Source organism: Azolla caroliniana, unplaced genomic scaffold (assembly GCF_043228905.1).
Source record: "Azolla caroliniana isolate FFs.n. ecotype wild unplaced genomic scaffold, voAzoCaro1.0.p SCAF_12, whole genome shotgun sequence".
Lineage (NCBI taxonomy): Eukaryota > Viridiplantae > Streptophyta > Polypodiopsida > Salviniales > Salviniaceae > Azolla > Azolla caroliniana.
Window position 1 is genome coordinate 7306384 of NW_028230447.1, and position 13155 is coordinate 7319538.

The window sequence follows — 13155 nt, forward strand, 5'->3', positions numbered from 1 at the left end:
AACAACAAACAACAAACAACAAACAACAAACAACAAACAACAACAAAAAAAAGAGACAAAAAGAGAAAAACAGAAGAAAAGAGAGAAAAGAGAGAAAAAGAAGAAATAATAAAAGTTGTAATGTAAGGGCAGTTTGAGAGGAGATTAAGGAAAACTGAGGAGGAGGGGCATCACGTAGAATACATATATGGAGGAAAAATGCAGGAGAGAAAAGGGGAAACGAACGAATCCATATACATACATACATACATACATACATACATACTCTCTGCTTCTCTGTTCTGTTCTGCTCTGATTCTTCTTCTCTCAGTCCACAAGAAAACGATCACCGCCTCCGCCAGCAGGTAAGTATAGACTAGAGTTTGTGTGAAGTCTCTGAAATGAGCTCAGTATTAGTTCTCTCACAGTATCTATCTTCTGAATTCTCGTCTTCCCCCAAACTGCTATGATTCCCCCCTCCCCCTTGTTTGTGCGCCTTCTATTGTGTATGAGGATCAATATATTTTTATTCTAACATCAATGAAGCTTGTAGAAGAAAAATCTCTACATAAACTAATTTTTATGGCGACCAACAGTTTTTTTGCATATGTTTTTTTGTTTTTTTTGCGCATATATATATATATATATATTTCTTTTTTCTACCAAATAAGAGAATAAAGATAAAAATCTTTGCTTTTTTGGTAGATTTTTGTTTGGCGAACAATGGTTATTTTTTCTATAATAAATCCACATTCATTCTCACGAATGTGATTACCCAATCTTATATAGTTTCTATTTAATATAAAGAAGAGCTTAAATTTAGCACAAAGATGAACATAAGTTTAGCGCAAAGAAGAACATAAGTTCAGCCTACAGAGGACTATGAATATAGTCTGAAGTGTCTTGATGCATACTGTATAAGTTAGATCAGAGAGTGGAAAAAAACCCTTTATTTTACCATTGATTTGTCTCATAATTATATCAATGTGTGCTAAACTAGCAATGGATGTACGATTCACCCACACAACTATCGAATTATGTCATATTCCACATCATCAGAGGTTCTATTATTGTTTCCATTGATATTGGAATTTTTTCTGGTTTAGTCACGATTTAAAATCTTTGAATTGGTATCAAAAGATTACATTGATTTGTCACATTAGTACACTTTCAGATATTGGTGACAAAAATAACATATTCACAAGTTTTAAGATGATTTACCCCAAGTTTCAAAGGTATTTGTAAAGTTGATACATCAAGAAAATGTGAACTATATTAGGAAAAAAAAAGTATATGTAAGCCACTATATATATTAAGCTATGGTTATTTTAGAAGTTCACCAATCATACCATTTGCAGGAAGCTTGAAAAGGCAGCGTGCATCATGTATATGTAATGTAATCTCGTTTTTTTCCCGGATTTGTACTTTCAGCATGTGTAAGAGATGAAATACTAGATTTTCTTGAACATGGGAGAGATGAGGAGTTGAACAAATGGTGTACAAAAAACAAAGAAGAATGTTGAATAGTTCAACTCATTTGCACCACAGGTGTGTGTGTGTGTGTGCATGTATTTGTGGATTTAACTTTCATTCATGAATCTGAATTTGATGTATTCCAGAATGTCTATTTTGTGAAGTAAATGATTCCGTTGTGTGGCAGATTCCATATTGAGCTCCATACACCTTGAAAAATCAGCTCTCAGGCACGCACAGTCATGGACAATGTTATGATGACAGTTAGAGCTAAATTCTTAACGACTCCAAAAAGCCCTGGTTTTCCTGGTGTTCTGATGTTGGTGAGTAACTTCACCAAGAAAGAGAGAAAGAAAGATATATTAACGTCTTTTAAGAGGTCAAAATGGGCCAAACAAGATATTGCATCTTAAGTGTTGTCTTGTCTTTGAGAACAACAAATCAAAATAAAATAAATGTTACTAAGTAAGCATAAAAATAATAAGATAAAAAGAGACTAAAGAAACGTGTTATCGGCACTGTTTGATTCTCAAGTCAGATATGTTGTAGCTTTTGTCTTCGAAATATCTCTAGCATAGGTTGATCCAGAACGGAGAGGTCTCTGAAGCGAGGGAAGCACCTGTGATAGTGGGAGATAATGACCTTTATTAAGGGCTGAATCAGTCCAAGAGGCTAATGTATAATATAATGATGTTCATGTCCTGATTGATATATGAAAATAGGAAATGGACGGGGTGAAAACTATATATTGATGATTGGGGCTCTTATAAACATTACTATTTTGCTTATACTTTTCAAGTATTTCAACAGGCTGACTCAAATAATGTGATATCATCAAAATGATTTTTAGTGCCTCTAGAGTATCAAGGCCTCTGTTCCTATCGCATCCCTTATCTAGTTTAGTTGGAAATAGAGAAATGTAAGTTGGAGTCAAGGTGGATTGAAGAAGCTAATTATATATAGGCTCAGATGGTAATTATAATTGTAATATCTTTTTATGGCAATGTGACTTGGTAACTGGGCATCTTAGTGCCTTCAATCTGGATAGTGTGTGATTGGGGAGGAGACATTAATCTGTTCTTTTTTTTGCAGAATGATAATAAATTTCAATGGAAATCAAATGATCCAAATGTGGCATCACATCTTGATGTGCAGTTCCAAGCCATTAAAGGTGAGAGAGAGTGAGGGAAATGAAACAAATGAGATGAAACTTTATTTGTTAACATCTTCCAAAGGACAAAATGTCCTCTGAATCAAAATAATTCACATGTATTTATACTTAAGATTTGTCTATTCATACTTAGATTCATTTACAGCCATGGATGTTCTGTGGGTTTACTTGGAACAATTGGGTCTCCATATATATCACTTCAAAGAGTCACTGGAATTCAGTGGTGCATCTTTTGAATAAACTAATTACTAGATGGATTGATTCTTCTCTAAGAGAAGGAACAGAATTGGTTGAGATTCAGCTGGAGATACTATAGATAAATTGAAAAATCACATGCTTACTAGGAAATCTATTTGTTCATCACAGATTAAACAAAATCGAGATCGAATAATATGTAGGGACCTGTCTGATCCAAACCACTGTCTGATGATAAGAACAATAAAGGAAAGACGCTGTTCCTAGCTGGCCTGCCCTTGGATAATTGAAGAAATGCTTGACCGTAATACATCCGTTGGTTAGAGTCTGCCACTTCTAATTCTTGGTACTGAGTATGCAAGTGACACGAAGTATGCTTTCGCCAGAGTCCTATGTAGGCCTCTATAGATTGACATCAATATCCTTCTTCGTAAGGTGCCTAGTTGAGTGTGTTTGCTTATACAGAATGGAGCTCTGGATCCATCGATGCAATCTTTGCTTATATTGGAAAGAACCGTGCATCTGAGGGCGATCAAGCTGAATGACAATCAACTAGGTTCACCTGAACAGGATGCCACACAAGTGCTTTCAAATCTGGTGTTTGACTGGAGTCCTCAGTCCTGGGTGTGTCAAATCTCGCAGCTTTACCTAGAAACATTTCATTTGGAACCCATCATTCATTAATTGTGTAAGTTAGTAAAACAAACTATCAGAGCATGATGTTCAAGAGGGGCTAGTTAAGGTCATCCTACTACCACATTGCTGACATTTTCATAACCAAACATCAACACTAGCATCTCTCTGTGCTATGATTTTTTAGCTATCTCAATTTTCAATGTCCTAGAACCAATAAAAGCTGCACAACCTGACATATACCTCAGAAATTTCATTAGTTCTAAAGGTTTTAATATGCTTCTAAAAATTTGGGTGTTTTTAAGCACAGTCTAATAACCCAATATTTGAATGATGGAAAACAATGTTCCTTACTTGGATGGGTACTCCTCTGCCATCTGAAAAATGCAAAGTATGTATGGTTATAAGTGAGTTGTTAATATGCAGGTCTTCGAGCCAATAAAGAGAATCCCAAATTTAAAAAGGCTCTATTAAATATGGGGAAGGATGAGGAGATGAAGGTAAATTGAAATTTGAATCTTAACTGCAATCTTATTACGATTTTTTGTTTACAAGATACTGGCAAATGGGAAGAATGATGTTATGATTGTAAAACGTTATGTCAAGAAATGTTACTAAGCTCTTTCCTTTTCCTGCTATAACATCCCTAAGCTATGGTATAGTTGTTCCTCTCTTATGTTAATCAATACTTAAGGCAGACACTTACTATTTTGATATTTGAATGCAAAGAGGTTAAGGAAAAACATTACCTTCATGATATGAATTGATGGAATCGCTTGGATGTTGGAATGCTTTCTAACTGCTACATCAATTGGTTGTATTCACCTACTCTTTGTGGTGAAATTAACATGTTAAACTTCCACTAACTAACACAAGTTTGGTGCATTCAAAGTCTTGCCGCTGCTAATCCACCTATATGTTTCCCAAACTCTCTCTTTTGTTGTATCTAATAGCTCCTTTGTCTTGAGATAGTTGGCAAGTAGAATTTCAATGTCACTTGAAACAACCAACTTGAACAAGGGTTAGAGTTGGGAGGGAATGATTTTTTTTCTAATTGTCTGATCATCCTGAAGCTAGGATTGCAGTCTCCTTAGCAAGCATATAATCATTTTTTATAAAATTTTCTAAGTAGGTTTTAATAATAATTTTCTTGAAATGTGCAGGAAGGATATCTTTTTGAGTTCAATAACTTTGCGGACCGAGATGAATGTCGCAATCTTGTCGGTATAACTTATCTCACTCTTGGGATGTAGGAGGTGGTGTATAATGTTTTAATAGAGGATGAATGAAAGAAAGGTTACATCATGAAAAGGAAGAAAACTCAATTTACTCTAGTCTCGTTAGATTGCACTATAATTTAGTCTCGTTGAAGGTGTTTTTTTGCAGGTAGAACTTTTAATTTTCTTTGTGTAATTGAGCTCTTGTCATCTTTGTTACTGAGAACTCATAGGGGCTGTTATGCAGCAAAAATTTTGCAGAAATATCAACTGGAGGGTGGATCCAAACTACCATCAGAAGGGCAATCAAAACCTTCACTTGCAGAACCTGCATTTCCTACAGAACAACTTAATCGCAAAGAAATGGATAGAAGGATGAAACTTTTGAGTGAGGACATGTAAACTGCTGCTCTAGTTTGTACTTTATTATTTATACATGATAAAATCTTATTTCTTTAATTGTATGCTAATTAATGGCCACACATTTTGACTTGTTTAATAATGAATGTACTAGTGCAGAGGTTATCAAAATGAATTACTTGGTTTTGATGATAGAATATCAAAAGAGAATATTTCTACTTCACCTTTTCCTATAGCTATGAAATCCATTTGTGATGGGATATTAAAGTGAGTGACTATTTTGTATAGAAAAACATTGACTTTTTAGAGGTGATCTAGGGAACTGCAGAAACTACATCAACAACTTGTTATAAATGGAGTTATTTCTGAGGCTGATTTTTGGGCTGCAAGAAAGGTGCTCCCCTTATCTTTGATGCAACAGATAACTGTGAACATGGGATTACCATTAAAGCTTACTAACCGCAGTTGTTGTACTCAGACACATGATGAAGATGCATTAAAGTTCCAGAAACAAAGAGTGGGTTTGAAGAGTGCAATGCTCACAGATGTCCGACCTATCCACGATGGTCGAGTAAGTTACTCTGTGAAAACATAGCATCCTTCTATGCATTCTTTAAGATTAGTAACATCTTGATTTTTACCATGCAGACGAACAAAGTAACCTTCAATTTGACGTCAGATATCATCCACCAGGTAAATAATATCACACTTGCAAAGTAGCACTGATTATGGAGCCCTAAAATGGGCATAAAGTTTTATTAAAAGTACTAGTTTTCAAATTCTATCATGGATAAGTTTCCCATAACTCTATACCATGAGTCTATTATACATAAGAAGCCAGACGTGGGCTATAGTGTCACTCTACAAGTAGCCCCTGTTAGTCAAAGAGAAAGAGAGTTGCCCCTAGATTAGAGGGAATGTATGGAGCAGCTCTACCCAAATTATTGCCAAGGTTTCTGTCATGGATGATTTTTCTCCATGAAGATTGTGAGTGTATTCGGGCTTCCAAATGTAGGATAGAAAAAAGTCTAGAGGAGAAAGAAATATTATATTAAACATCTCTAAAGAAGGCTATGGTGGCCAACAAGACTATCTATCAGGCTGGTCTGGTTTGGTTCTGTTCGGCTTGACTGGAGCTGAATTTAACCATTTCAAACTGAACCATTTTTTTAGCATTAATATGAACTTACCTGAGCCAAGTTAAGTTGTCAAACCATTTAAACTGGAAGTGTTTTAGTCAAACTGTTTAGTCTATACTAAAACTTGAACAAAAGAAATGAATATAAAAAGGAACATAAACCAAACTGTTTGAGTGATGAATCCATTAAGCCATTAAACCAAACTCGAAACTATTAAATGATTAAACCATTAGAGCAAACCTGGAACCCATAAACCATTAAACTGAAAGTAAACATATGTGCATGTATTCAATTTAACATGAACTTAGGAAAAAAACAGAAACTTTCTCATAATCACATGAATGAGTGAAGTGAAATGTAGCTATTCATGAAGCAAAGAGAATTCTGCACATTTTAGCACTGAAGCAAAATACAAACTTGAGCACATCCAAACCTAAATTAATGTTTGTTTTTTCAAAGTTTCTACCATGATTATCACTTAAAATAAAATCTAATCTCTGAAATTTCGTAGCCAAATCCTCCAAAGTTATACTTAAATCTTCATATGCTTTGTGAAAGTCATCAGGTATTGACACATTAGGTTATGACACATTAGGTTATTCTAAGATTCCATTTGTGGAAATTCCAAAAACTAAAAGTCTAATAGATGAACTGTATGAAACCATTAAGGCAAGTGGAATCAGGCTAGAAACTGCTAAACCATTTTAGTTTGGAGCTGAACTAACTTGAACCCTATAGCTTTAAGGCAAACTGAACCAAGCAGAACTGGAAGAAAGAGTGAAACTTAAAAAAACCAAACTGAGCTAGCATTTTGAAACTGATAAGCCATTTAGCTGTGGCTTAATGGTTCATTTCGGCTCAAGCAGAACTAGGGCTGATGGCTATATGAGACCCATACTTGTTACAATCATGGTATCATTTGATATCTGATCAAAGCTCTGTGAGCTGAGCTATACGAACAAAGTAATCTAGTAAGCAAATGCTATTATATGAAAAAGAAATGAACTGTGATCTTTGTGAGAAGAAGAGAGAACAGCATTACCACTAATGATAGTTTTCATCACAAGAACACCATGAATGAAGAACAAAAGATAAGGAGATGTCTCAACTCAGGTGATTCTTGGCCATGCTGCTGCTGTGCCATAAGGGAACCTGCTTTTTGCTCTATAGAAGCTTGTATAGTTTGTACGAGTGGGTTGCATGTATTGTGTTTGAGATTCAAGCATGTGCTTTGTATTCATAGCTACAAGGCAGTCAGCACAGATTCATCCACTGTCAATTATCTCATGTATTTTCTGGGAATTTCTCTATTTATACCAGAAGTATGATGTGAAGATTAGGACAAATTTCAATACTGTCTAATATGAGCAGGTCCTGAATCAAGATATCAATCTGTTTATGTGCGATATAATGATCTTGGACACAATGCTTGAATGACTGTTCTGAAAGGAGTTGGTCTAATACAAGTGAAGGGTTCTGTCTATGAGTGCTACAAAAAGAAGATAAGGGTTTTGATAAATCAGTGAACGTTTTCCATTGGAAATCTTATAACTATATTAAAAAAATTCTTATAATTACAATTGATGGCCTAGGTTAATAGTTATATCAAGGCTTTTACCCTTAGGTCCGTTTATGTGTTTTTAATTTCTACCTTATATACATGCACAGATATTTGCAGAAAAGCCGGCAGTACATAGAGCGTTTCTTTCAAATGTTCCATCAAAGGTAAATTATTCACTGAAGTCATATGGATATGCTTTGAAGATTGTGTCTGGCTTTTTAGGTATGGAAAAGAGTGTTCGTTGTAGAATAGATTTGAGGTTCCATTGTGAAAATTTAATTACAGTTTTTTTATTTTCTGCATATTGAAGATTCCAACTATTTGGGACTTTGTTTATATATCTTAGAACAGGGATAATTCCTTATTTCTTTGAAGTTACTCATTGTTTCCCAAACTCAGTTTTTTGAATTATTCTACTTTTTGGGTTTTTAGATGACTGAAGTGGAATTTTGGACGAAATATTGTCGAGCAGACCTGATACATCGGACGCATATACAAGCAGCTGTTGCGGCGGAGGCTGAAGCAGATGAGCAGCTTGCAATCTTTTTGAAAGATGATGACATAATTGCAAGTGAAACCAAAAAGAAGGTCAGCGGGATGTTTTCATGAAAATTTCTTCTCTGTCTCATATCTTTCACATCAGAGTACTGGGATCTTTCTCAAAATCTTTTTCTTTGAGAACCACTTTTCTTGATCTTATATGTAATGTAATTATTTTGGTTTTGCAGATCAGAAAGGTGGATCCAACTGTTGATATGACTGCGGACGTTGCTGACGATTATTTATCACAACCTGTATTTTGCTGAGCCCTCAGTTGATTCTTTCTACTTTTCTTGCCATTTATTTTGCTATTTAATGTTTAAATCAAATGGAAATATGGTTTTTTACCATCTTTTTGAGGACAGTACTCTGCTGTGCTGATCCTTTCAACTTCTCTTTCCATTTATTTTGCAGTTTAATGTTTAACATGTATGAACCCTAAATTTTTACTATCCTTTCAAGGAAAACAATATTCTGATACAGCAAAGAAGCAAGCACCACTTTTCAAGAAACAACAAAAATGTGTGAGAATATCCAGTTTTCCGGCAGCAGAGAGGGTTTTCTTTCAGAATTAGTTTTGTGCAATCCTTGCTTATTTGATGAGAGTACACCGTCGGTCTTGTCATGACATCCCTTAGAATAGTCATGCAGTATTCAATGTCATTAACACACATTGGCTGCTGCTGTTACAAATGTATTTCAGTAATTCTTTCATGTAGTGATTTTCCTCCCCATATATTTATGAGAGAATTGATAAAAAAAAATGCCTAGCTGATGGATTCCTCAATCCAATCTTATGTGATCTTTATGAATTCAAGTCACAATGCTTACAGTGAGTTCTATCTGAACTTGTCTGGCAATATACCAACTCATTCAAAGGTCAGAAAAGGAAACCAAACCATCTTTTGGGTGTTATTTTGCTTGTGAGAACCCTCCAAAAGATTCATTTTGCCATAGTAAGATCATCAATTGGTAAGTCCTCCACTCAAGGTATCAAGTTTGGAGTGAGGGGGAAGGTCTTAAGAAACTAGAGATAGCACAGAAGTTTAATCTTTGGGGTTGGATATGATGGTGCACCGCCACTTCTACATGAAGTGCAATTAGCTTCATAAAGAAAGAATGGAGGTTTACAACTAGCTAATACTTCTTCGAAGACTTTAAGATTACTCTATATTGTATAATATTGTTGTAATGCTCATTAGTAATATTTATATTGTATAATATTAACCTTTGGGGTTAGGTATGATGATGCACTGCCACTTCTCCATGAAGTGCTAGTAGCTTCAGAAAGAAAGAATAGAGGTATTTGACTAGCTAATACTTCTTCTAAGACTTTAGGATTACTCTATATTGTATAATATTGATACAATGCTTTTTATAAATGGATTTGGCCAGCTCATTTTTGACTACTCTTGTAAATGTTAGTCGAGCTCAACAAAGCAAGAGTATTGTCGTATTATTTTTAGTGCATGCATGCCTATGCCAGAGGTTCCAATGTTTTACTGATTGATGATTCAGTATTATTGTGTTTGTACATTTTTACCTTGTGATATTTTCACCTCAATTGCCAATTTTAACTGGTAAATGAAGTTTTAAGGTGAAGGTAGTTTTTTTATGGATAATAGGAAGAATTCCTAATATGTTTCCCAGGGGCATGGTATATTCCGAGATGGAAGCAAGGAAAATGTAGTTGATGATGCAACACAAATAAAGAGGATGCTGGTGCATGATATTAATAGACATGCATCAGTTGTGCTTGACGGTCGTGTTCTAGGTTTGTTTCTTTATATATGCTTTTTTGAAGTGTTATGTCAGGATGATTTGATAAAGTTAAGATGAAACTGATACATAATAGGTTTATGCATATGTGCTTTTGAAAGGGTGATTTTTTTATGGTTTTTGTAACTCTTTAAACCTGAATTCAAGGTTTTGCTCAAGCAATCAAACTATATGACGTGCATCATGTTTCAATATTTTTGGCTCCTAATGAAGTGTACTTGTTTAACTGTATATCAAATTAATTAAAGGATTTGAGTGATGGAAAATATTGCTGGGTTAGGTCATACGTCTGTTATGGTGATTGTCTGAAAATTGAAAGATTGTTAATAAGGTGGCTAGGTACTTTCCATGTGATTTTTTACAATGTGTTCCCGGAGTCAGAAATGAAAATCCAGTCTCTGTTCACTTTATAAGAACCTACTATTCTTCTGCTTGTTAAAACAGTGGTTGCTTAGGCATGCCTGTGTTTGCACTTCTCTTGTGTCACGTGGAAATTAGTTTCAATTCATTTGGTGACTGCTTGATTGGAATTCATTCACAATGTATGGCTGGAAGCTATTAGTATTGTTCTATTCTCCAATGCAATCTTTTTTTTTCTACATATTTAAGCTAAACCTTTAGCCTTAATTCTAAACCCTAAACCCTTATCTGGTATGGATTGTGCAGATGTTGAGGGTTTACGTGATACAACCACTGTTGCACATGCTCTTTTGGTTGCGAAGGAAGGTATTTTTCTTTAGTTTTTGCTGGTCTATATTTCATAATCATTTCCTTGTTCAAGATTCATTTCCTTGCTTGTTTTTCAAGTTTTTACTAGTTTGTGTAAATGTCTTCTTCCCAAATGACCTATCTCCTAGTACTATGTGTGATGCTTGGTCATTGGTCTTCCTGTAGGTGGTATGCCCCCTAAGGAAGATGAGGGAACGCTTATGCAAAAACGATCAGAAAGAGTACATGAAATGACCAAAGTTGATGATTTGGAGGGACCACGAGCGCCTCCATATATACCTCTCTGTATTCAGGTAGGAAGAACCTATCTCTTGTGGAAGCTAACGGAAGTTCTCATCCTATTCTTTATTGGTTCATTTTTTCTATGGCATTATAATCCTATCTTTCAGGATCCCCGGAGTTACTTTGATTCGCAACGCCCCAATGTTACCGAAATAGGGTCTTTAGATGCAGGAACAAAGTTGTCATCAGCATCCATACTAACACATCCAGATGAAGTTCTTTCTGCTTTCTCCCAACAATGTGAAGAGCTTCGTGCAAAGATTTCAATTGATGCGGCTGTTGTTCCAGATGTAGCAGCAAGGGTAGTTGTCTCTTGTTTTCTCTAAAAGCAATAACTTAGCTATATGTTTTCTTATCTTGTATGATCTAACCTGTATGGCCTCTCAGAGAATTTAATATATATTAACTTTCTTTCTGGCCTATTTTCTCTTGATATGCTGAATTGTAACGTAATATTCCTGTAGATGTTTTGTGGACTAAAAAACATTCCTCTTTGTTGAGGGTTCTATCTTAGGTTCTTAACGAGCTCACACAGTACATATCGAACCGGAAGTTTCAAGTGGGAAAAACTGCTGAAAAGAACATTCTTAATAGCCTTCCACGAAGCACACAAGATGAATTGCTTCAGGTGAACACGAATCTGTGTTTTGCATGCACACAACAATTGTTAGACTCATATTTTTATGACAGCTATCAGCAGTTAGCCATGAACTCTTGAGACACTTTTGGGCTGCGCATCCTCTCACATCAGTCGTTTACAAGGAGAAGGTACTGTAGTGGACATCTCATAGAGATCTATAATATTATATACTTGGTATTGCAGCGTGCTATTATCTCCAGAATGTTTCTCCACATTTTGCAAGTTTAATAGTGTATATATGTTTCCTTCAGACACATGAAGAAATATATTTTAAAGCACATCTTTGTTTGCAGGCTTCACGAATTAAAGATGCATTGGTTGACATTCATGGGAAATTGCAAGTATGACTTCTTGGCTTAAATACGTGACACACCAACATTCATAAATTGAATGCTCCATACAGTCAATCTACAAAAATTTTGGACTAGCGTGAAATGGTTTCAGTGTTTTGTATCAACTGTTCAGAGTTTGTTCCATTTTTGCTTATAGATTGTATTTATTGTACAGTAGTAAAAGAAAATGATGCTAGGTGTATGCTTACACAAGTTATCTGTTTACATTCCTTGCACTTTTGTGTTTGGTTTTAGCTAATATTAATAATGTTATTTGGTTAATGTAGACATTAAAGCAAGGTGCAAAGCCAGAATATCGACATCATCTATCGCAATTAGTCCAGCCAATCATCCAGGTAAAGAAAAATTCCCAGACTAATTGTTGAAAATTGAAAGTTCTGCTTCAGTACTCTGTTCATGTGATATAGTAAGAAATGGGAAAACCTTAAAATACCGTTATCTTTTCGAACATTGGAAATTTACGAAAATACCCTTTGCAGCACAATGTGAAAGGGATTCCTTAGCATCTAGGGAATATGTTGGAGCATGGTGACAATGAAACAAAGGTTGGGAATGGGAAATGGACTTTCACCTGGACTGATAATGGCTGATGAATGGTTATGTGTCTTGAATGAACCAACTATAGGGAAAAGAGGAAGTTGTTCCCTGTGAGATTACTAATATGTTTACCAATTCCCCCTAACCTATTAATGAATCATTACGAAATTGTCTTAAACCACTTTTTCAGGCACTCGATGCTGCCTTTTCATGCTGGGAAAATGATGAGAAAAGAATTGTGAAAGGTTTCCAAACGGTGTATTCTACAAACGGTGTACCTGCTCCAGGGTAGCTCATCGATCCTATATAAAGAGCTGAAAAAGAGTAATATCCACATTTGTAATACTTCTGGAAATTGAGAGCTAGTGAGTGTCTAGAGCATGTAACATATGCTTGTGTACAATAATTTTGAGATGATACTGTGAAATCCCATCAAGAACATATATGCATCTGAACCTTTTTTTTCTCAAAAAATAAATAGTAAAGGTATACTAATGATTTGGATGATGATGCATTTATATTCATTTCTTTGGCATAATAAGTGTCGGGATTGCTCTATTTTGATAA

At 35.1% G+C, this 13155-nt stretch overlaps 1 protein-coding gene across 2 annotated transcripts; it reads left to right on the forward strand.

Moving 5' to 3' along the window:
• Positions 1 to 1388: 1388 nt before the first annotated feature.
• On the forward strand, positions 1389 to 13155 carry LOC147856991 (general transcription and DNA repair factor IIH subunit TFB1-1-like). Of its 2 annotated transcripts, none has more exons than XM_087328563.1 (21): positions 1389 to 1527; positions 1640 to 1775; positions 2545 to 2623; positions 3878 to 3951; positions 4615 to 4675; positions 4916 to 5066; positions 5347 to 5422; positions 5507 to 5599; positions 5677 to 5721; positions 7836 to 7892; positions 8161 to 8316; positions 8457 to 8522; positions 9919 to 10042; positions 10714 to 10773; positions 10942 to 11069; positions 11166 to 11360; positions 11573 to 11686; positions 11749 to 11826; positions 11992 to 12039; positions 12318 to 12386; positions 12779 to 13155. In XM_087328563.1, the coding sequence occupies exons 2-21, from the start codon at positions 1695 to 1697 to the stop codon at positions 12878 to 12880; spliced, it is 1857 nt and encodes a 618-aa protein (XP_087184689.1). In that variant the 5' UTR covers positions 1389 to 1527; positions 1640 to 1694; the 3' UTR covers positions 12881 to 13155. The 2 variants fall into 2 exon arrangements, with proteins under 2 accessions (XP_087184689.1, XP_087184690.1); XM_087328564.1 differs by having other exon boundaries at positions 1391 to 1527; positions 1617 to 1775.